Source organism: Hypanus sabinus, chromosome 1 (genome assembly GCF_030144855.1).
Source record: "Hypanus sabinus isolate sHypSab1 chromosome 1, sHypSab1.hap1, whole genome shotgun sequence".
In the NCBI taxonomy this organism is placed as follows: domain Eukaryota; kingdom Metazoa; phylum Chordata; class Chondrichthyes; order Myliobatiformes; family Dasyatidae; genus Hypanus; species Hypanus sabinus.
In genome coordinates, this window is record NC_082706.1 from 106,015,080 (window position 1) to 106,040,624 (window position 25,545).

The 25,545-nt window shown below is 42.0% G+C and overlaps 1 protein-coding gene across 5 annotated transcripts in view; it reads right to left on the reverse strand.

The window, feature by feature from the left end:
* Window positions 1-25,545, reverse strand: part of bbs9 (Bardet-Biedl syndrome 9) — a 396,619-nt gene that overhangs the window by 296,682 nt on the left and 74,392 nt on the right. For 4 of the 5 annotated variants that reach the window (XM_059973602.1, XM_059973581.1, XM_059973585.1 and 1 more), the window contains 4 exons: window positions 16,623-16,699; window positions 15,989-16,036; window positions 13,499-13,601; window positions 7,321-7,425 (listed from right to left, as the gene is read on the reverse strand). In XM_059973602.1, coding sequence (XP_059829585.1) covers window positions 7,321-7,425; window positions 13,499-13,601; window positions 15,989-16,036; window positions 16,623-16,699 — 333 coding nt within the window. The remainder of the gene's footprint in view (window positions 1-7,320; window positions 7,426-13,498; window positions 13,602-15,988; window positions 16,037-16,622; window positions 16,700-25,545) is intronic. The other variant, XM_059973612.1, reaches the window with a different exon arrangement.

Below are 25,545 nucleotides of genomic sequence, written 5' to 3' on the forward strand. Positions count from 1 at the left end.
AAGAGGGTTGGGCTGTAACGGCCTCTTTTGTTATAAGGAAATATGGAATATAGTGTCCTTTACAAGGACAATAATGAACCAGATGAGTTTTTAAATGCCAAACCAGTAGCGTACTGTACTATATCCTATTGCACAACTTAAATTCAAATTCAGGTTACCCTGTCCACCTGCTGCAATGGCCATTGAACTCTGGATCAATGGTCTAGCTATCTTGATGTCAAACCACTAACTTAATCACATAGCTGTCTTACTTTTAAATTAAATAACACTGCAAACCAATGAGCCATCGGATCAAACAAATCATCTTTTGAATAAGACTTAATTCTGATCTTTCAGCAAATGTAGGATAATGCAGTTTAGTTGCAGCTCCTTGTTAAAATCCATTATAGATTTATTCCACCAGTATCTGTTACCTTCTAATAGCAAGATTGTATCATGACATTCACTTGATTATTCTTTTAACAGTAATACATAAGTTTTTGCAGCAACAATCAGATCATGCAAATGCAGGCATTTTGAACTTCCTGCTGCTGTCATCCCAATTATTTTTCAACTTTGGAATAGGCATTTGACTAAAAATTTACCTCCAAGTTCCTGCAATACCCTGAAGTTACACCAGTAGGTCTAAGTATTGGAACTGTGTCAATCAGACCTGCAGATGGTTTAATGATTCCAAGCATTTCAATGGTGTGGTCCCAGACACACAAGCATCTTTCAGGAAATTTACAGTATATTAAAAAATAACAGAGTGGACTTAATCATATGCAATTTTTTTCATGTTTTCTAGCATTTTATTTTTACATTAGGTTGTTATTTTGGTTGATAACCTTGAGATTTGTCTCCTTACAGGCAGTCACAAAACAAAGAAACTGAATAGAACCCATTAAAACAAAAGACTATCAAACACCCAATGTGCAAAAAAATACACAAATCACACAAACAATAAAAGTAAGAAAATAGCATTCAGAACTAAAGTTCACAAAAGTGAGTCATAGACACCGAAGCCAGGCATCACTACAGCCAATACAGAAGCCCATTAGTTGCAGGTCACAGCCTCAGTTCAGCATAGAGACAAGTAAACCTCGTGAAGCAGCAAGCTGAACTGGCTTGTCCCTCATCTCTAACCCTGACACCCTGACCTTTTCAATCTGGCCCGGTGCTTAAATCGTCCAAACTTCAGGTTGTTCCTCGCTCTTGGACCTGGGTACTACTGCTTTGTTAAGCTCTCAGGCCTATGCCTCACTGCCTTGATACACTGTACCCAACCTTTTCAATTCAGCTCAGTGCTCAGATCTGGTCTTTTCTCGCTTTTGGGCTCGGTCTCCATCTAAACCGTGCCTCATCTCCACTCGCCTCCTTACAACCTCATCAAATTGCCTCCAAGGTGGCTCATTCCCCACTCTCTGGTCTGGACCCCACCACCTCCATTTCGCCCACATATACTACACTGCAACTGTCCTGCTCCTCCAAGATCAGTTCACACCGCAAAAATGTCAGTCATTCAGGCGATTCAAAAGTTCATCTCCAAAAGTGGAAGTTACAGGCTGTTGTTTGCAGTGATGTCTACCAGAAAAAGTATGATTAATAAAGATATTAGTTGTTTTCTGTTTTATTGGCCACAAGCAGGTAGTTGCTGATCTTCTAAATGACACTCTTCTCCCTCCTGCCATCTAGCAAAAGGTACCGAAGCATTTGGGCTCTGACGTCCAGACTATGCAACAGTTTCTTCCCCCAAGCCATCAGACTCCTCAATACCCAGAGTCTAGACTGACATCTACATCATTTATTATTATATTGTAACTTGTCCCCTACTGTGCCTATTGTTTTGTTTATTAAGTATTGTACTCCCCTGCACTGTTTTGTGCACTTTATATAGTCCTGTGCAAGTCTGTAGTCTAGTGCAGTTTTTATGTTGTTTTACATAGTGTAGTGTAGCCTTGTGCTGTCTCACATAGTCTAGGGTAGTTTTGTGTTATTTCATGTAGCACCAGGGTCTTGGAGGAACGTTGTTTCGTTTTTACTGTGTACTGTACCAGCAGTCTCTGGTTGAAATGACAATAAACTTGACTTGACCTGAACAACAAAATGGTTTAAAAAGAAGAAAATTTGTGTTTTGGAATGGCCAAGTAAAGTCTGGACCTCAATCCAATAGAAATGTTGTGGAAGGACCTGATGCAAACAGTTCATGTAAGGAAGCCCACCAACACCCCAGAGCTGAAGCAGTTTTGTCAGGAGGAATGGTCTAAAATTCCTCCAAGCCAATGTGCAGAACTGATCAACAGTTACCAGACACTTTTGGTTGAAGTTATAGCTATACAAGGGGGTCAAACCAGTTACTGAAAGCAAAGGTTTACATAATTCTTCCAAAAAATACACGTGATATTGGACCTTTTTTCTCACTAAATAAATTAAAAAGTATAATTTTAAAAAATTTAATTGGGTTCTCTTTATCTAGTTTTAGCACTTATGTGAGGACCAGATCATATTTTAAGACACATTTATGTAGAACTAGAGAAAATTCTACAGGGTTCACAAACTTTTTAGCACTAGTGTAAATAACGCTGTAAAGAACCAGGTGAATTACTGATTCCTGAAGAACATGATCTAAGTCTAAAACGTTCAAAGTTCAATGCCATAACCGCCTTCTCCCCCCCACCCATTGAAACTCATCACTGAGCGTCAAGATCTGGGTCTTGCTACTTCCTTTTGCAACTGGATCATTGATTTGCTCACTGGCAGAAGTCAACTACTATGGATTGGCAACAACATCTTGCACCAAAATCAAGAATCCCCCACCATCCAGGTCATGTTCTCTTCTCACTGCTGCCATCAGGAAGGAAGTACAGATGCCTTGGGTCCCACACCACAAGATTCAGGAATAGTTATTACCCTTCAACCATCAGGCTCCTGAACCATTCATGGATAACTTCACTCACCTCAACACTGTACTGATTTGCCAACCTATTGCCTCAAACTGTACAACTCATGTTCTTAGTATTATTAATTTACTTATATACTATTATTTGTTTTAATGTATTTTCCCAATTTATCTTCTTTTGCACATTGGTTGCTTGTCAGTTTTTGTATGTAGCTTTTCACTGACTCTTGTATTTCTTTGTTCTACTGTGAATACCCACAAGAAAATGAATCTCATGGCAGCATATGATGACATATACACACTTTGATAAGATTTACTTCGAACCATCAGACCAGGTGCACCACATGGTTATGCACTGTAAGTGCTCTACTCACTTTATACTTGTGATTACATGGCTATGGATAGCCCTAATGCCGCATTCACGTTTGCTGACGACACCACCGTTGTTGGCTGAGTCAAAAGTGGTGACAAATAGGCATACAAGGGGACAACTGAAAATCTAGTTCAGTGGTGCCACAACAACCAACTCTCAGTCAAGGTCAGCAAAACCAAAGAGGTGAATATTGACAAGAGGAAGAAGCCAAAGTTCTATGAACCAGGCCTCAATAGGGGAATACAGACGGAAAGGTTCATTAGTTTGAAATTCTTTGGCATCAGTATATCAGAGGACTGTCCTGGGCACAGCATGTAAATGCAATTACAAAAATACACAATTACGACAGCACCTCTGCTTTCTTATAAGTTTGCACAGACCACAGTAGAGTGTATCATAACTGGCTGCATCATGGCCTGGTATGGAAAAGCAATGCCTAGGAATGGAAAAGGCTATAGGAAGTGGTGATTCAGACCAGTTCAGCACAGGCAAAGCCCTCCCACCACCGAATACATTTACATGGAGCATTGCCACAAGAAAGCAGAATCCATCATCAAAGACTTCCACCACCCAAGCCATGCCCTCTACTTGCTACTACCATTAGACAGGAAGTACTACACCAAGTTCTGAAACAGTTATTACCTTATAATCATCAGGCTCCTGAAATGATGTGAATAACTTCATTCAGCACAACTACAGACTGATTCTATGACCTACAGATTCACTATGAACAAATATTTACCACTCATGTGCTCACTATTATTATTTGTAGTTCGTCTTCTTCTGCACATTGGTATTTGGCAATCTTTGACTATTTACGTACAATTTTCTGTTAAATTCTGTTGTATTTCTTTATTTCCTCTAAATGCCTGCAAGAAAATGAATCTCAAAGTAGTATATGATAACTTATAGGTGCTTTGATGAAAGATTTACTTGGTGTTTTGAAGAGCTTTTAAACACTGGCAATCACCCACATCAGCGCCAATCTCCCAAATGACCTGATAGGTGGATGCTGTCTCACTTGTATTACATTCAGCTCTGGATCAACAATAAGAATGCACAAGTCAGAATGCTACTGACTACAGCTCAGCATTCAACACCATAGTATCAAATAAGTTAATCTCTAATCTCCTTGACTTGGCCTTAGGGCTTCCATCTGCAATGGCTTTTAGATTTTCTGACTGGCAAACCTCAGACAGTTAGAATAGGTCATAACATTTCATCCACCCGATACTCACCAGGGTTGGGTGCTGAATACCCTGCTCCCTGTGTGCCTTGTGCTATGGCGTCAGAACAACATCAGGACAACCATGTCCTCAGCAGAGCTGCCATAGAGATGGTCAACAGGTGCAAAGGCACTTGAGAGTCCTACTGCAGGACTCCCTGCAGTTTAACTTGAAGATTGAGCCAGTAGTAAGGAAGACAAATATAATGTTAGCATTCATTTCGTGGGCTAGAATAAAAAAGCAAGGATGAAATGCCAAGGCTTCATCAGGCATTGGTCAGACTACACTCAGAGGATTTTGAGCAGTTTTGGGTTCCTTATCTATGAAAGAGTGTGCTGGCATAGAGAGGGTTGAGAGGAGGTTTACATGAATGATCCTATGAATGAAGGGATTAACATATGAAGAGCATTTGATGGTTTAGAAAAATGAAGGGGAATCTCATTGAAAGCTACTGAATCTTGAAAGGCCTAGAGTGGACACGGAAGGGATGTTTCCAATAGTGGACACCCTTTTAGAACAGAGGGGAGGTTGATTTTTTTTTAAAGCCAGAGGTGGTGAAGCTGTGAAATTCATTGCCAGGTAGCTGTAGAGGCCAAGAAATTAGGTATATTTTAAAGCAGAGGTTAATATTAAGGGTATCGAATGTTATGGTGAGAAGGCAGGAGAATGGAGTTCTGAGGGAAAATAAATCAGCCATGATTGAATGGTCTAATTCTGTTCCTACATCTTATGATCATATATGGTCTTACCCTGCCTGACCAACTGAAGGGGTTATTTGTTGTTCCAGATTCCAGCATCTGCAGTCTCATGTCTCCATATGATTAAATTCATTCATTGGATAGGGAATAGAATATCAAGCAACATACATAAAATGCTGGAGAAACTCAGCAGGCCAGGTAGCATCTATGGAAAAGAGTAAACAGTTGATGTTTCAGGCTGAGAGTTAATAGGACTGGACTGGAAAGGAAGGGAAGAAGTCAGAGTAAGAAGGTGGGGGAGGGGCACTGGGAAGTTGATTGATGAAAGATAAATGGCTGGTGTAGGGGGAAATCTGATAGGAGAAGATAGAAACCATAGGGAAAAAAAAGAGATACCACTTTTTCTGGAAGAAGGAGCTTAGTGCTTGGCGAAGCAGGCTCCCACTCTATGTCGGGTCTCCCTGATACACTATATGTCACACCAGGAGCATCAGGTACTGTAGATGACCCGAACAGACTAATAGGTGAAGGATTGTTTGGGCCCTGATGGAGGAGGTGCTTCTGACTGCAAGGACGGAATAGGAGGGAGATCAGTGGGGCATGATGAGAGGATAAGGGAATTGCGTAGGGAACAATCCCTGTGGAGGGTTGAAAGCGGGAGGGGGGGTGAGGGAAAGATGCGCTTGATGGATTCTGTTGGAGATGGCAGAAGAAATGGAAAATAATGTGCTGGACACAGAGGCTGTTGGGGTGGTAGGTGATGACAAGAGGAACACTACGGTGTGGTAACAAGAGGATGACATGAGGACATGTATGAAATGGAAGAGATGCAGATGAGGGCAGCATTGATGGTGGGGGAAGAGAAGCCCCTTTCTTTGAAGAAGGAGGGCATCTTTTTAGTTCGAGAATGAAAAGCCCCATCCTGAGAGTAGATGTGGAGGAACTGTGAGAAAGGGATGGGCATTTTCACAAATAGGGTGGGAAGAGTTATAGTCCAGATACCCATTTCAATTCTACTTTCCATTCCGACGTCAGTCCATAGCCACTTCTACTGCCACCATGAGGCCACACTCAAGTTGGAGGAGCAATACCTTATATTTCATCTGGGTAGCCTCCAACCTGATGGCATGAAGATCGATTCTTTGAACATCTGGAATTGCCCCTCCCCCTTTCCCCATTCCTGTTTTCCTCTTCAACCTTATCTCCTTAGCTGCCCATCACCTCTCTCTGGTGCTCCGCCCCCTTCCCTTTCTTCCATCGTCTTCTATCCTCTCCTAGTAGATACTCCCTCCTCCAGCCCTTTCTCTCTTTCACCAATCGACTTCCCAGCTCTTTACTTCATCCCCTCCCCCTCTCTTGGTTTCACCTTTCACCTGCCACTTCGTACTTCCTCCCATCCCCCTACCTTTTTACTCTGACTTCTCCCCTTCCTTTCTAGTACTAATGAAGGGTCTTGGACCGAAACATCAGCTATTTACTATTTTCCATAAATGCTGTCTGGCCTGCTAACTTCCTCCAGCATTTTGTGTGTTGCTTTGGATTTCCAGCATCTGCAGATTTTCTTGTGTTCTTGAGAACATCAAGCAGTCTGTCAGGCTCAAAATATATGAAAGTTTATTTGAGCAACAGCAAAACTATGTCTAAATTTAATCATGTATAAAACTACAAGGGGCTACACAAGGAGAGTGGATTTCCCTTTGCAGAATATCAAGGTTGCATATATCAAAGACACATGCTGAAAGGATCTGAATTCACTCATTTGAGATGTTCTGGGACTTACTATCAGAATTCCCTACTCCAGAGGACTGTGACACTGCTTGTCACTCAGTAGATTCTTAAAAGAGATCAATATGTTTTACATATTAAAGAAATAAGGCAAGAAGAAGATTGGTTGTAATTTAATTGAAATACTTTTCTCGAGATTATAATTTCAATGTTCAAGTATTTTATTTTGCCTATTCTACTTTTTATAAAATTTAAAGACATTAAATATTTAAATTATAGATGCAGTTAATTCTAACTAACCCAAATTTACTTTGCAAGCTCATTAAAGAATCAGAGCTAATAAGCAGTTCAAGACTGGCACTTAAGTTACTAGTCAGGATTACACCAGTATGACAGTGAAACAACAGAACTTGTGGGTACCTGTTGATGTACAATAAGAAACTGCAACATCTCCCCCGAGTGTGGCAGGTGGGAAGCTTTCCTTTAAGAACACCGACAGCAATACACTCTTTGATGTCCCAGGTTCTGAGAAACAATACAGCATCATTACCTTCTTCCTCAAGCTCAATGCAAGAACAATTAAATCCTCTGCACTCACTGAGTGCGGACTTTGAGAGAAGTTATTAAAAGTTGTACCTCTACTAATATGAAGTTTTGAATATTTGCTGGAACTATATTATCTTGCGGGGGGAGCAAAAAACTATTTAAATGTCAGAACTTCTGAAATTTCAGGTAACCTCAAAATTCTCTCAGGTCTTCTGCTTAAACGAATCGCCAAATCCATTTCAATCAGTTTAGTTATGTGCAAAGCTAATTCAGGGTTATAATGACATAATCGAATTTACTCAATTGTTACTGGATCATACATTTTTCTAATATTTCAAAGATTAGACATCAACACCAGTTTGCATTACAGAAATCAAAAATCAGGAATTAAAATTTTGAAATATATTATTTCACTATTAATATGCTTTAGGAAATTTTTGTATTTAGATAATCCTTCAGGATTATGACTTGCTTCCACTCCAGTCCAGAGGTGAACATTTACCAAAAAAAATCTATTTTTATTTTAGATACAATCAATTTGACCTTACACAAATTTAACTTGCAAGCTTTATTAAAAATATATTGGCTCTGTGGTGTTAAGAATATAGAAACCAACAGATCTGATTAGAATTAAACAGCCACAAAAATAAACCAGTGTAGCGATGTACTACATACAGAGCTAGAGACAACGACACACAGTTTGTAAGTTGTTTCGAGACAAGTTTATTCAAACTTCGCGGCGCTGGCATTTAATCCTTAGCGCCTGCCCTCTCTGGGTAGAAGTTACGTCGGTCCACCATGAAAACCTCCTCTTCCCCCCCCAATGTCCAGAACGTATGTGGACCCGTTGTTGTTGATCACCTTGAACGGCCCCTCATATGGCCACTGTAGTGGTGCCCGGTGTCCACCCCTTCGTACAAACCAAACTTACAGTTCTGCAGGTCTTTGGGTACGTGGGTCGGGGTCCATCCGTGCTGTGAAGTCGGTACGGGGGCCAGGTTGCCGAGCCTTTTGCGTAGTCTGTCCAGGACTGTTGTGGGTTCTTCCTCTTGCCTCCTTGGGGCTGGTATGAACTCTCCCGGGACAGCCAGGGGTGTGCCATACACCAACTCGGCGGACGAAGCATGCTGATCCTCTTTGGGTGCTGTGCGAATTCCAAACAGGACCCAGGGAAGCTCGTCCACCCAGTTAGGGTCCTCAAAGGCGGGCCATGAGAGCCGACTTCAAGTGGCGGTGGAAGCGTTCCACTAGTCCATTCGACTGTGGGTGGTTGGCAGTTGTGAGGTGTAGCTGTGTTCCCAACAGGCTGGCCACAGCCGACCACAGGCATCTCTGTCGGGGGTAATGTGGGCCGGTACCCTGAAGTGTGCTACCCAGGTTGCGATCTGTGCTCGGGCGCAGGAATCGGCAGATGCGTCAGTGAGCGGGACCACCTCTGGCCACCTTGTGAACTGGTCTACCATAGTTAGGAGGTACCGCGCTCCTCGGGACACTAGTAGTGGACCCACGATATCCACATGAATGTGGTCGAACCTCCGGTGGGTGGGTTCGAACTGCTGCGGTGGGGCTTTAGTGTGCCGCTGCACCTTGGCTGTTTGGCACCGCACGCATGTTCTGGCCCATTCACTGATCTGCTTGCAAAGTCCGTGCCACGCGAACTTGCTGGAGACCAGCCGGACAGTTGTCCTGATAGATGGGTGTGCCAAACCGTGTATGGAGTTGAAAACTCGCCACCTCCAGGCTGCCGGGATGATAGGGCGAGGTTGGCCGGTAGCCATGTCGCACAGGAGGGTCCTCTCACCTGGGCCTAAAAGAAAGTCTTGCAGTTGCAAACCCAAGACTGCAGTCCTGTAGCTGGGCATCTTGTCGTCTGCCTGCTGCGCCTCTGCCAGTGCTGCATAGTCCACCCCCAGGGACAGGGCCTAGATAGCTGGTCAGGAGAGTGCATCCGCCACGACGTTGTCCTTTCCCGAGTTATGCTGGATGTCCATCGTGTACTCGGAGATGTAGGACAGATGTTGCTGCTGGCGAGCCGACCAGGGTTCAGAGACCTTCGTTAACACGAAGGTCAACGGTTTGTGGTCCATGAACGCGGTGAACGACTTCTAAGAAGTACCTGAAATGCTGGATCGCCAGATACAATGCCAACTGCTCCTGGTCGAAAGCACTGTACTTGAATTCGGGTGGTCGTAGGTGTTTGCTGAAGAACGCCAAGGGTTGCCAGCGTCCCTCGATGAGCTGCTCCAGCACCCCACCAACTGCTGTGTTGGATGCATCCACTGTGAGGGCAGTCGGAATGTCCGTTCTGGGTGCACCAGCATCGCGGCATCTGCCAAGGCTTCCTTGGCTTTAACGAAAGTGGCCGTAGCCTCCCCGTCCCAAGTAATGTCCTTGCCTTTACCAGACATCAGGGTGTACAAAGAGCACGCGATAGGGGCTGCTGAGGGGAGGAAACGGTGGTAGAAGTTCACCATACCAACGAACTTCTGCAGGCCTTTGACCATGTTGGGACGGGCAAAGTGGCAGATCGCGTCTACCTTGGCGGGCAGAGGTATTGCCCCGTCTTTGTTAATCCTGTGGCCCAGGAAGTCGATGGTACCGAGACCGAACTGGCATTTGGCCGGGTTGATCGTAAGGCCGAAAGCACTCAGGCGGGAGTAGAGCTGGCGGAGGTGGGACAGATGCTCCTGACGACTACTGCTGGCTAAAAGGATGTCGTCCAAATAGATGAACGCGAAGTCCAGGTCGCATCCCACCAGATCCATTAGCCGCTGGAATGTCTGTGCGGCATTCTTCAGGCCAAACGGCATTCAGAGGAACTCGAACAGGCCGAACGGGGTGATGAGTGCTGTTTTGGGGATGTCTTCAAGGTGCACCGGGATTTGATGGTATCCCTGGACGAGGTCTACTTTGGAAAATATTCTTGCCCCATGCAGGTTTGCTGCAAAGTTCTGTATGTGCGGCACGGGGTAGCGGTTTGGAGTTGTATCCTTGTTCAGTCTGCAGTAGTCGCCGCATGGTCTCCAACCCCCAGCTGCTTTGGGCACCATGTGCAGGGGGTAGGCCCATGGGCTGTCGGACCTCCGTACGATCCCCAATTCCTCCATCCTCTTGAACTCCTCCTTCGCCAGGAGGAGCTTTTCTGGGGGGAGCCTTCGTGTGCAGGTGTGGAGGGGTGGTCCCTGGGTCGGGATGTGGTGCTGTACCCAGTGTCTGGGCATGACTGCTGTGAACTGCAGTGCCAGAATCGATGGAAAGTCTGCCAGGATTCTAGTGAATTTGTTGTCCGACAGCGAGATGGAGTCCAGGTGTGGGGCCGGCAACTTGGCTTCACCCAGGCAGAACTTCTGAAAAGTCTCGGCATGTACCAGTCTTTTCCATTGCAAGTCGACCAGCAGGCTGTGAGCTCGCAAGAAGTCCGCCCCCAGGAGTGGTTGGGCCACCGTGGCCAGTGTGAAGTCCCACGTGAACCGGCAGCTGCACTGTGCGGGTGCCGTAGGTCCGTATCGTGCTGTCGTTTGCGGCCCTCAGGGTGGGTCCTGGCATCCTGTTGCAGCTGTCGTACCCCGTTGGGGGCAAGACGCTGATTTCCGCTCCAGTGTGGACCAAGAAGCGGCATCTCGACTGTTTGTCCCAGATGTACAAGAGGCTGTCCTGGTGGCCAGCCGCCATAGTCATTAGCGGCAACTGGCCCTGGCCCTGGCCCAGGTCCTTGCAGGGTGGGTGACAACGGCAGGCTTCTGTGCCCCATCGCTGGTGGTAGAAATACCACTGTTCACTGTCCTCCTTACTCCTGCCTCTGTGTTGTGTGTGTCCCCCTGCCGGGCCTGGTCTGGTCTGCTGTTGGGTGCATGGCCTGGTAATCTGACCAACGGATGCCACGCTCTCCCTCTTGGCTTTCCACAGCACGTCTGCCCGGGCCGCCACCTTCCAGGGGTCGCTGAAATCTGCGTCGGCCAGCAGCATATGTATGTCCTCGGGCAGTTGCTCTAGGAATGCTTCCTCGAACATGAGGCAGGGCTTGTGTCTGTCAGCCAGGGCCAGCATCTCGTTCATCAATGCTGACGGCAGCCTTTCTCCCAAACCATCCAGGTGAAGCAGGCTGGCACCCCGCTCACACCGTGAGAGACCAAAGGTCCCAATGAGCAGCGCTTTGAATGCTTCATATTTGCCTTCTTCCAGGGTGACTGTATGAAATCCGCAACCTGGGTGGCCGTCTCCTGGTCAAGGGCGCTCACCACGTGATAGTAATGCGTGGAATCAGAAGATATCTGCCGAATCTGGAACTCGTCTTTTGCTTGGCTAAACCACACGCGTGGTCACAGCGTCCAGAAAGTCGGCAGTTTTAGCGAAACTGCATGAACAGATGAAGAGTCGATCATCTTTGGTCCAAATCCCGTTTGGACCGTCGGGGTCACCAATGTAGCGATGTACTACATACACAGCTGGAGACAACGACAGGCAGTCGATAAGTTGTTTCGAGACTAGTTTATTCAAACTTCACGGTGCTGGTATTTAATCCCTAGCGCCTGCCCTCTCCGGGCAGAAATGACGTCAGATGTGCATTACCAAAGTCTCTCCCCGCGCACTGGCTATTTGTGAGCCAGTTTGCCTGCGCAGAAAGTGGGTCGCCACACCAGTTCTAATACTTCCATTAATAGCTAAAAATTGAAGAGAAGCCAACCTCACACTTCTCATATTAACAGCTTCAGCGCAGTCGATCCAGAACTAATGTGACTAGGGCACCCAATCATATAATCATATAACATATAACCATATAACAATCACCGCACGGAAACAGGCCATCTCGGCCCTCCTAGTCCGTGCCGAACTCTTAATCTCACCTAGTCCCACCTACCCGCACTCAGCCCATAACCCTCCACTCCTTTCCTGTCCATATACCTATCCAATTTTACCTTAAATGACACCACTGAACTGGCCTCTACTACTTCTACAGGAAGCTCATTCCACACAGCTAGCACTCTCTGAGTAAAGAAATACCCCCTCGTGTTTCCCTTAAACTTCTGCCCCCTAACTCTCAAATCATGTCCTCTCGTTTGAATCTCCCCTACTCTCAATGGAAACAGCCTATTCACGTCAACTCTATCTATCCCTCTCAAAATTTTAAATACCTCGATCAAATCCCCTCTCAACCTTCTACGCTCCAATGAATAGAGACCTAACTTGTTCAACCTTTCTCTGTAACTTAAGTGCTGAAACCCAGGTAACATCCTAGTAAATCGTCTCTGCACTCTCTCTAATTTATTGATATCTTTCCTATAATTCGGTGACCAGAACTGTACACAATATTCCAAATTTGGCCTTACCAATGCCTTGTACAATTTTAACATTACATCCCAACTTCTGTACTCAATGCTTTGATTTATAAAGGCCAGCGTTCCAAAAGCCTTCTTCACCACCCTATCTATATGAGACTCCACCTTCAGGGAACTATGCACTGTTATTCCTAGATCTCTCTGTTCCACTGCATTCCTCAATGCCCTACCATTTACCCTGTATGTTCTATTTGGATTATTCCTGCCAAAATGTAGAACCTCACACTTCTCAGCAATAAACTCCATCTGCCAATGTTCAGCCCATTCTTCTAACCAGCATAAATCTCCCTGCAAGCTTTGAAAACCCACCTCATTATCCACAACACCTCTTACCTTAGTATCATCGGCATACTTACTAATCCAATTTACCACCCCATCATCCAGATCATTTATGTATACTACAAACAACATTGGGCCCAAAACAGATCCCTGAGGCACCCCGCTAGTCACTGGCCTCCATCCCGATAAACAATTATCCACCACTACTCTCTGGCATCTCCCATCTAGCCACTGTTGAATCCATTTTATTACTCCAGCATTAATACCTAACAACTGAACCTTCTTAACTAACCTTCCATGTGGAACTTTGTCAAAGGCCTTGCTGAAGTCCATATAGACTACATCCACTGCCTTACCCTCGTCAACATTCCTCGTAACTTCTTTAAAAAATTCAATAAGGTTTGTCAAACTTACAAACTTTCAACTTCTCCACTTACCTATAGAAGAAAAGCCCAGTTGGTCCTGAGTTACTGCTAGTGGAGACTGCACACACACTGACAGTTTCACATCCTGAACAGCTAGTCGGCTCCAAACCGTCACCTACGTTTTAAAATTAATACAGAATTATTGCAGTTTTTTCAGATATCTAATCATTTGCTAACTAAAAATGATAGCGTCCATTTGGGCTATCACCATGCAATATTTAAAGGTTATAAACCATGCTTCAAGGTTATAGACCAAGATCAGCATCTCAGCTTTTTTAAGCCTCAACAGACTGAGTTAGAGCATAAATTCATTGTCGAACAATGACACATAGGACACAGCTGCAGGGAAGCTCAACCAGGGAGAGCCTCAGCAGCTACAGAAAGGAACAAAGGTGATGGAGTGAAGCGAGAAGAGGCTCATTAGAGAGTTAACAAAGGGTCAAGTGTCTCCTTTTCTGCTGTAATCCCTATATAATGCCAAAAGGCACTTAAAAATTTAGCTGTCAAGGTGTAGTAGCAATGCCTCATTAATGCTTGTAACTTATAGCATATGTGAAAACCCTTCTCACATTAAGATTTGCAATGTTGGGAAATGCATTCCTTCCCTCATCTGTGGCACCACAGCTTCCTAGCACTTTAAGGTATGGCATAAGAAAGTAAAGCTTCATTGCAAATATAAATCACAAAGATCTATGTTATGGGAGTCAGTTAGAAAACAGAGAAATGGAGTAGGTGGAGATTGCAGATGTGCTGCTGGAGAATCAAAGACAAATCCAGGGTAGGGAAGTATTCCAACACTGCAACATGGCCAAACTAGGTCAAAGGAACAAAATTACATTAAATGCTTCTAAGACAGCTGTGCGACAGGAGGCAAACGAGGCTATCACTGGGGCCTTGACAATCTATTTAAATCTTCTCTGGCCACAATTGAGAGATCCAATTTGCTGGAGGACTGCAAAAATGGTACATTAATTCAGAAAGGGCAGAAGGGAAAAACAGGTAACAGACCAGATCAGTGGTAATGAAGACATTAGGGGAAAAAAATTGAGGGACTGGAATAATCTTCACTTGGAGAAGCAGTACTTGACCAGGAATGGTGAATATAATTTTGTTAAGGAATATCCTGTCTAATTTGATTGAATGGTTTGAGGTGCTGGGAAACTGAGACAAGTTAAAACAATACAACTTAGTACCAAAATACACTAGTCCAATAGGCAAGTTATGATCAAAGGGTATGGAAACAGGCTTTCTAGGCCAACTCATCTAGGCCAGCCAAGGTGCCATCTCAGCTTGTTCTGTGTTTGGCCTACATCCCTCTAAACCTTTCCTACCCATAGACCTTTTAAATGTTATTGCTGTATCTGTTTCAAACTACATTTTCCTGTCACCTTTGTCCATATACTTCATATACATCACTATCTCCATGAAGTTGTTGGTCCTCAAGTCCCTTTTAAATCTTTCCTCTCTCATTTAAGCCAATGCCTCTTATGTTAAGTTCTTTTCCCCTGGAAAAGAGACCGTGCATTCAGCTATGCTATGTCCCTCATGATTTTATAAGCTTCTATCGGTCACCCCTCAATTTCCTTTGTATCAAGGAATAAAGTTCTACATTGCCCATCCTCTCCCTATTACACAGGCCCTAAAGTCCTAGCAACACTTCTTTGTACTCTTTCCTGCTTAACGATGTTGTTCTAATAAGAGGGTGACAAAAACTGTAAACAATACTCCAATAAAGGCCTCAAGCACATTTTGCATAACTGTAGCATCCAAACTTCTATTCTGAGTGCCCTGACTGATAAAGACCTTTGTGCCAAATGGCTCCTTCACCACCATGTCTACCTATGACGACACTTCAGAGAATCATGTACTTGCACTCTTAGGTTTCTCTGTTCTAAAAGAAAATCACCCCAAGGCCCTATCATTCACTGTACAAGCCCTTATGTTTACTGTACAAGCCGTAACGTTCACTATACAAGCCCTACCCAAATTTTGACTTCAGTTTGCAACCACTTGCACTGATCTGAATTGAAAACCATTTGCAAATTAAGATTCCCCTATAAATTTTGATAACATTCTTTGCTGTCTATGAAATAATCTATTTTAGTATCATTTGCAGGTTCACTAGCCATGCCTGTACATTCTCACACAAATAATTTATTTAAATAATGAACAACAAAGGTCCCACCACTGATTTCTGAGGCACACAAGTTAGTTAGTTAATGTTTTAATAAACCTTAAGTACTTAAGAAAACATTTTGTTAGCAACCTGGGAAGTAGTTATCCTTAGCACTTGAAATAAACTGGCACTGGAATAGAGTCAGACAATTAATTTCCATAACCACTAACTGGTCTCCAACTCTACAATTCCTCACTGCACATGATGTCTTGCAATAACATTATACCAAGTTTAAATGGTCTAATCCCTTACTTGTCTTTAGTCATACAAAACTAATTTTATTATAAGTAATGATTCCCAAGTAAATATAAACAACTGTACAATACCTTCAATGAGATAGAAGGAACAGGTACATCAAAGTTGTCAGGTGCTTGCTGTTTTTTTTAAAAAGGAAAATAATGTTCATTATGGTTAATTACTTTAAATCCCAATGTTAGCAACCAGTACTTTAATAAGCAACAATTGTACACCATTTATAAAATACAAAACAATCCATCCTTGCAAAATAATAATGGGCTCTGGTCTTACACCAACGTACACCTTAAAAGCATAGGGTACACAGAACCAACATGAACCTGATATACTATTGCTTACATCGCATACCCACATCCCTCTTTCTAAGATGCTTGTTCATCTTTTCTGGTATGAACAGATGTCCTATTTATGACAATAAATTTTAATACCAATTTTCTTTTGCTTATTTTTAAATGCCACACAAGATGGAGGCTTCAAATGAAAAATTATACAGGTAGGATCTACTTGTCCTTAATTAAGATGTTGTCTTTCTTCACCAGCTGCTGAACAAAAATTCAACCACAAAGCATCCATGGGAAATTGCAGTTTATAATTCATGTGTTAACAATGGATTTTTGTTTTCACTACCCATCTCATAACATGGCCAGTCAGTTCCTCAACTGGTTAAAAGAAATATTATAACAAATACTTATTAGCTGCACCTACAGAAGCTACATCCAGACTGGGGGAGACGACAACAGTCACGTTCAAATCATCATTGCTCTCCATTTTAGGCAGAATATCTAGTGAATAAAAGGTACAATTTAAATTAAGATGTGGAAAACTAATATTTAACAATGAAATTTAATCACATTATCAGAGATGAAGCTAATTTTCTTTCATCCAGAGTAAAAGGGACTCATGGATCTAATCAGTCACAACATTTGTATTTTTCACCATGAAATGATATCATTATGTGTAAAAATGGACCAGAACTGGGAGTCAGGACATCCATTACTGTCTAAAGAGAAGAAAGTTGATGAACTGTACATTTAAATGTGACTTAGGAAAATAGCTCCAGAAATGATATTTTGCATTGTGCTCTTACCAGATAGAAAGGCAAAATAAATTGTTTAATTCATCTTTTTAAATTCATCCACAAAAATTGAAAAACAGATGTAACCAGCAGGGCTGGTGTCTCTATCTCAGGCTTGTTACACTATTTCAGGTGACAATTAATTACAGAGATCTGGGGTTACACATATACCAGACTGGGTGAGAACTGCAGATTTACTTCTTTCCAGCAAAACAAACCAAGATTCTGATTCTGATTCCAATTCTGATTCTACAAACATATTTCAAATCATAATTTAATAACTTCTAACTTCCAGAAATGAGGGGTTATAGAAGTTACAGCTATTTGCAAAAATACTGTAATTTGTGATTTGGATTAGCCATATAATACCACTGCTCTTCTTTGGCTTTTCCCTCAATTTGCCTCTGACTCTCCTACCTCTTCTGGCAGTGACTTCCAGATATCAACTACTTGCTGCTTAAAAAAAAAATTACCCCTCAGATCCCTTTTAAAATTCCTCCTTCTCATCTTAAATTTAGGCCCTCTTATTTTTGATATCAAAGTTCGAAGTAAATTTTATTATCAAATTACATATATACCATATATAATCTTAAGATGCATTTACTTGTGCGCATGCTCAATAAATCTATACAATAATAAACATAATAGAATTAATGAAAGGCCATCCAGCAACGGTGTTCAACCAGAGAGCAGAAGAGAACAAACTGTGCAAATACAAAAAGAAAATAAACAATAAATATTGAGAACATGAGATGAAGAATTCTTGAGAGTGAGCCAGTTGGTTATGAATTCACTACCATGTCGCTATCATATTGCTACTATGGAAAAGAGATTCTGACTACATGCCCTACTTGTGCCTTTGTAATTTTATTAATGTTTGTTAATTCACCTAGCAGCTTCCTTCACTGCAGGAAAGCTAAGACCCTTTTCCAATTTCTCCCTTTAACCAAGGTCTTCTAATCTTGGCAACAACTTTGTGCTTCCCCTTTGAACTCTCTCCATCACAAACATAGCCTTCTAATAGTACAATGACCAGAAATGTACACAGTACTCCGTGTGGTCTAACCAATGATTCGTAAAGATGCAACATAACATCCCAATATTTCTATTCTGTGCTCTGACCAATGAGGACCAGCATGCCATATGCTTCCTTCACTATTCTATCGGCTCACATTGACACGTTCAAAGAATTATGTCCTTGTAACAGAAAGTCCCTCTGTTCAATAAACATTCATTCGTGTCTACCATTTACTAGTATGAGACCCATCCCTTTTTGGCACTCCAAAAGGCATCACGTTGTATTTGTTGAGATTAAATTCCATTCAGCAACACACTACTCAATTTTCCATCTGATCTATGTCTTGCTGTACTCTTAGCAATCTTCATTACTCATAACACTACCAAATGTCATGTCAAGTACAAACTTATGATTTATACTCCCTACATTCATACCAAAGTCATTGATTTACATTGTAAGAGCTCCAGCACTAATTCCTGCATTACACCTCAGGTCACACAGACCTCCAATCAGAAAAGGATCCTTCCCTCACAATCCTTTAGTCATATCACCAAGCTAATTTTGGATCCAATTGGCCAGTTCATCTTGGATCCCATGTGCCTAATCTTCTGAACCAGCCTAAGATCCAAGACCTTGAGTACTTTATTAAAGTCAATACAGACAACATCTAATGTCTACCTTCATCAATCTTCTTAGTTATTGCCTCAAAAATTCACCAAATTATTAAGGCCGGATTTCACTGATCAGCTCCTGCTATCCACATTCCAAATTTAAAAAAATCTTGTCCTCTGGGATTTTCGCTAATAATTTCCTGACCACTGATTCAAAGATCATTGGCCTGAGTCCTGATGAAGGGTCTCAGCCCAAAACATGGACTGTTTACTCTTTTCCATAGATGCTATCTGGCCTGCTGAGTTCCTTCAACATTGTGTGTATTGCTTTGGCCTGAAGTTACCCGGTATGTCCCTGCTGTCCTTCTAGCACCTCACCTGTAGCTAACAATAACGCAAAAATCTCTATCAGGGCCGTAGTTGTCTCATCTTTTACCTAGGATAGATCTCATCTGGATCTGGGGATGTATCAGTTCTTGTGTTTTCTGTGATAACTAATTGTTCTGCCTCCTTAATATTGACTTGCTTCAGATTATCCCCGAACTCATTATCTTCTACCTCTTCAGTGGAAGGTCATGACTTATGAACTTAAACAGTCAAAGAAATCACCAAAAAGGTCAATGAGGGCAGGGTGATAGATAGGTCACAGGGGATCCAGGGAGAGCTACCTCACTGAATATGCAAGTGGACTAATATTGGGAAGTGGATGGTGGAAGGTTGTTTTTCTGATTGGAGAACTGTGATTAGTGATGTCCGTCAGGCACTGGTGCTGGACTAATTGCTGTTTCTCATTTACATCAATGACTTTGATGATAATGTACAAGCAATATTTAGAATGGTTGCAGTTGACATTAAAAGGTGTGGTTTCTGAGATGGTGAAGATGTTTCTCAGGACAGAGGTATCGTACAGAGAAAGTTACAAAGAGAAGTGCAGACAGACAATGATGGTGATGTTCAAAATAGATTGCAGGAGTTCATCTTATTATACAAGGAGATGGTTCAATAGTCTCATAACAGGATGAAAACTGCTCTTGAGCTTGGTGGTGCAAGTTTTCAGGCTTTTGTATCATCTGCATGATGGGAGAAGGGAGGAGAAAATGTCCTCTGAATACATTGGCTGCTTTACTGAGGCAGTGAGTCCATGGAGAAGAGTTGCTTTCAATGATGGACTGAGCTGCATCCACAACTATTTGCAGTTTCTTGTGGTCACTCACAGAGCTGTAATGCATATGAATGGGATGCTTTCTATGGTGCATGGATAAAAATTGGTAAGGATCAAAGGGAATATGCCAAATTTCTTCAACATCCTGAGGAAGAAGAGATGCTAGTGTGATTTCTTAGCTACGTGGTTAGACCAGTACAGGGTATTGGTGATTTTAAACCAAGGAACTTGAAGCGTTCAATCCTTTCAGCCACAGCATTGTTAATGTAAAAAAATGAGAAGTCAGAGCTTCAATCAGAATGTGAAGGGCTACTTTTCACTCAAAGAGTGGTCAGTATATGGAATGACTGCCAAAGGAAATGAACAAGGAGGCACATTAACAACATTTAAAATGAACTGGGACAGGTACAAGGACAGGAAAGGTTTAGAGCAGATGTAGATGAATGGGAATCTGTCATCGTGGACCAAGTTGACTGAAGGGCCTGTTTCCATGCTGTATGCCTCTATACAGCTCTGACACTGGGGGAAAATAAACAGCCAAGACTGAAGAAAGAGGCAAAGCGTGACAAAGCTACAAAACAAAAGACTAGCACACATCTTGGTAAAGGGCAGATATACAGAGACCATCAAAAATTGAAGTGCTACAAAAATAATGTTTATACCTTTTGGCTCTAAATAACACACTTTTTACAATTATATTTTAGGAACGAGTTCAAGAACAATGTGGGGCCCATAAAAATAAGGTAAATGAAAAATAAGGAAATTAGCAACACCAAGCACCAGAAAGTAATAGCATTCTACATACACAGAGTAAAAAAAATTGAATTAGTGGTAAGTAATCACCAGAATCACCATGTAAATAATGTTAATTAAGAAAATAAAAGCACTAAAAGAGGAATAAATCTGCATGACGACACAGCTTCCATTCCAGTGATTAAAAGGATTAAATGAGAATACAATGGAGGCCCATGTTATATTCTGGCAAAGTTCTCTCAATAAAAGAATTGTGTCTTTAGGTTAAAAAGTTATGCATGTCACTCTGCAATTTAGGAAAGGTGGAAAGGCAGATCAAGAAATACTAGACCAGGTAGCTTATATCTGTTGTCAGGGAACTACTATGTTAGGACAAAACATTTTGAAAAATTAGTTCTTCAGACAGAGATAGCACTGATTTGTAGTCCATGCCCGGTAAGCCTGAATGAACATCTTGAAGAGGTGACTGTAGTAGTGCACTAGGTTGTTACTGATAGGGACTACCAGAGATAATTTGATTGTTTTTCTCTTAAAAAGACTGTCAGTTAAAGCATTTAGCTAAAAGCAAATTATTGACGGTTTAGAAAACTGGCTAAATGGCAAGGGACAGAGATTAGAGGTAATGGAAAGGTCATCAAATTGGGAGGTTATGACTTATGGTGTCTACAAGGATTTGCATTGGAAACACAGTTATTTATAATTGATGATTAAAAAGCCATACGGCCAAGTTTGCCAATTACATAACAATGGATGATATCACAAGCTACCCAAGATGGAAGTATTTATTTTCTTTTAAATCACCTTTCAGTATTTTAAGTAAATGTTCCGATCCATAATTTCAGTGTTAACAAATGTAAGACTTCTACATTAGAGTCAACATGGCTAGAGTCTTTTCCAAGTGGTGAAAATTTCTAACGAATGGAAATCCAAAGATACTTTTTGTGAGGAAAGAACATCAGATCTACCACTTGCGGCTGACCCCATGCCTCATCAATTATGTGTGTTTCCTGTATGGCCATTGCATCCCACAAATCCTTGCATGTCCAAACATTTATTGCCCTCAGTCTGAAATGTACCCATAACCTATAAGAACAGTATTCCAATTATATATAACAATGAGAAATTTCTCTCAACCTAGTCCAAAATGGTCGACCCCCTTGGTAAGTGACCAACTTATCTCTAAATTCTTCAGCTAGAAGATAGAGCTCTTTAGCTTCAATCTCAGCCGAAGTCTCAGTATCAAAATTCAACTGAATTACCCTCCCTACTGAATTCAACTGGGTAAAAAAAAAACACTTGAATATCTCCTCATACAACAACTGTTTTCCCCAGGAATTGTCCAAGTTTATCTATGCTGCATTAACTCCAAGGAATGGATATAATAAGTCATAGTACCAGGTTATTCAGCCTCTCCTTATTTCCCAATATAATTTCACTTTTGTCAATTTGCAAGGACCCAAATGAACTTCAGCCACACTTTCATGTTTACATCTTCATTAAATATTTTAGTCCATTGTTATGCTTCTTGCTATTTTCATTTACTTTAGCAACATCTTGATCACTCTTCACTGAATTTTGAACTATTCTCATTTCTCAGCTTTCTGCCCTTTTCCACAAGGCTTATTCTTTAATCCGTACACTCTTCAATTTTATTTGCCAGTGTTACGAATGTGCCGTAACTCTGAGGGGCCGAAGGGTACAAAGTCGCCCCCTCCTTTTTGAGAATCGCAAGATCGCTATTAATTCGGGTCTGGGACCCAGGAGATGAGAGAATCCACAAGGTTTGGAATGTGTCCTGGCCTCAGCGAAACAAAACCATTGATAATGGCTATTGTCTCTTGGAGATGGAATTGTGTATTGAGTACTGTACTATTCATTGAAGCCCATTAGGGGACGACCAGAGTGGGCTGGTTGAGGGACTGCATCATCCCAACCTGATTGACATCTGAGACCCCGTGAGTAAGGATAAAAGAGGGTCTGGGGAACAACCTCTTTAGATGCACCAGGAGAAACGCTAGAAAACTCGTGACAGCGTTCAATAGCGACAGCTGGTGGGGGGCTCGTGTGCGTCCTTCCCTTTGCCTGGGATTGGCGGGCTCACCACGGAAGAACGGCTTAGCTAAAGGAGAGGCCACAACCAACGAAACTCTGCAGGATCAAAATCATAAAAGGTAAGCCGGCAAGTTTCTCAAAATCTCTCTCTCTCCAACCATTGCAAACCCAGCAGTCCCCAAAGGCTGCAGCCTGCATGAACTGAGTGACTTTTATATTTCCATCGGACAATACATTGTCCCCTAGACAACGATAGAGCTTATTTCTTATTGGTTATTATTATACCCGCACTTCTAGATTTAGTATTGATGATGTATATTATCTGTATGTTTGCATTGATATTATTTTTGTGCATTTTTAATAATAAATACTGTTAAAAATCGTATCATCAGGCTTCAACGGACCTCTCTATCTTTGCTGGTAAGTGACCCAGTTACGGGGTTCGTAACACTAGTCATAGTTGGACTATGACAGCCTGTTGGGATTTTCTCCCTTAAAGGGATATGGATTGTTGTAACTATGCATTAGTTCTTTAAACATTAGCCATTGCATATCATACTTAGGCGTAGTCACCCAATCTGCTAAAGCCAATTCATTGCTCATACCTTTGTAGGTTATTTTGTTGAGATTTAAATCACTGATTTCCAATTGAATTAGTTCACATTTAATCTTTACCTAACAGGAGTTCAATGTCATATTTGTATACATTGTCACATTGACAGAATCAAGTTATTTTTACATCTATTTTGGTGCATGCAATATTATCACCATGTCATTTAACTTTCTACACTCACTCACAGGATCTTTCCCGTCCCTTCTCACGAGTGGTCCCACCAAAGACCTGGTGCCAGTTCAGCACTACTTCCTTATGTTTGTCTACACGCAACAAGTCCTTTTCCCTTCCTAATTGCCTGTGGTACCTACATGGAATCATTATAAAGCAAAGGCCAATTAGTCCACCTGCCTTCCACACAGCAATCTATTCATTCCTATTCCCTTACTCTTTACCTTTAGCCTTGTAAATTATTTTCCTTAGGCCTACTGAATGCCTTATTTATTGTTTGCACTGCCCTTTCAAGCTATCCATCCAAATCACTGTTTAATAAAGGTTTTCCTCCTTTGCCTTTTGTGTCCCCCCACCTTTACTTTAAATTTGTCCTCAGTTATTGAACCATCTGCAAATAAGAACAAATTTAACTTTGTTTACAATCTACCAAATCTCTTTCAATATTCCCTATCCACAGAAAACTACCACAACTCCTCCAGTCTAACCCCGCAATTTAAATCCCTCACACAGCACCCCTAAACTATTCCAATAAATTTTGTCTACACCCTGTCCAAGATCTTCATTTTCTTCATAGACTGTGTTGTTTTACCAAGACCCAACTTGCCTCTGTTTATGAAGACCAGGGTTCCATAGGTTTTATTAATTTTGCTCTTAGAAGATTTACTCACATAAGCACAACGCCTCCAAGTTTCGTATCACATAGAATGAACAGAATAGTGCAGTACAGGAACTGGCACACATGTCAACCGTGGTGCAAAATGAAACTAATACTATCTGCTTGCACATGATCCATATCCCTCCATTCCCTGCATATTCAAGCAAAGATGAGCGGGAGACCAGAGGACTGGGAAGCTTTTAAAGAGCAACAGAAGATAACAAAAAAGGCAATACACCAAGAAAAAATGAGGTACGAAGGTAAACTAGCCAAGAATATAAAGGAGGATAATAAAAGGGTCTTTAGGTATGCGAATAGCAAAAAAATAGTTAAGACCAAAATTGGGCCATTGAAGACAGAAACGGGTGGATTTATTATGGGGTACAAGGAAATGGCAGATGAGTTGAACAGGTACTTTGGATCTGTCTTCACTAGGGAAGACACAAACAATCTCCCAGATATAATAGTGGCCAAAGGAACTAGGGTAAAGGATGAACTGAAGGAAATTTATACTAGGCAAGAAACGGTGTTGGATAGACTGTTGAGTCTGAAGGCTGGTAAGTCCCCGGGACCTGATGGTCTGCATCCCAGGGTACTTAAAGAGGTGGCTCTAGAAATCATGGATGCATTGGTAATCATTTTCCAATGTTCTATAGATTCAGGAACAGTTCCTGCTGATTGGAGGGTGGCTAATGTTGTCCCACTTTTCAAGAAAGGAGGGAGAGAGAAAACAGGGAATTATAGACCGGTTAGCCTGACGTCAGTGGTGGAAAAAATGCTGGAGTCAATTATAAAAGAGGAAATTACAACACACTTGGATAGCAGTAGAAGGATCAGTCCAAGTCAGCATGGATTTATGAAGGGAAAATCATGCTTAACTAATCTTCTGGAGTTTTTTGAGGATGTAACTATGAAAATGGACAAGGGAGAGCCAGTGGATGTAGTATACCTGGACTTACAGAAAGCTTTTGATAAAGTCCCACATAAGAGATTAGTGGGCAAAATTAGGGCACGTGGTATTGGGGGCAGAGTACTGACATGGATTGAAAATTGGCTGGCTAACAGGAAACAAAGAGTAGCAATTAATGGGTCCCTTTCGGAATGGCAGGCTGTGACCAGTGGGGTACCGCAAGGTTCGGTGCTGGGACCGCAGCTGTTTACAATATACAATAATGATTTAGATGAAGGGATTAAAAGTAACATTAGCAAATTTGCTGATGACACAAAGCTGGGTGGCAGTGTGAAATGTCGGGAGGATGTTATGAGAATGCAGGGTAACTTGGACAGCTTGGGTGAGTGGGCAAATGCATGGCAGATGCAGTTTAATGTGGATAAATGTGAGGTTCTCCACTTTGGTGGCAAGAACAGGAAGGCAGATTACTATCTAAATGGAGTCAGGTTAGGAAAGATCTAGGTGTTCTTGAACATCAGTTAATGAAAGCAAGCATGCAGGTACAGCAGGCAGTGAAGAAAGCTAATGACATGCCGGCTTTTATAACAAGAGGAATTGATATA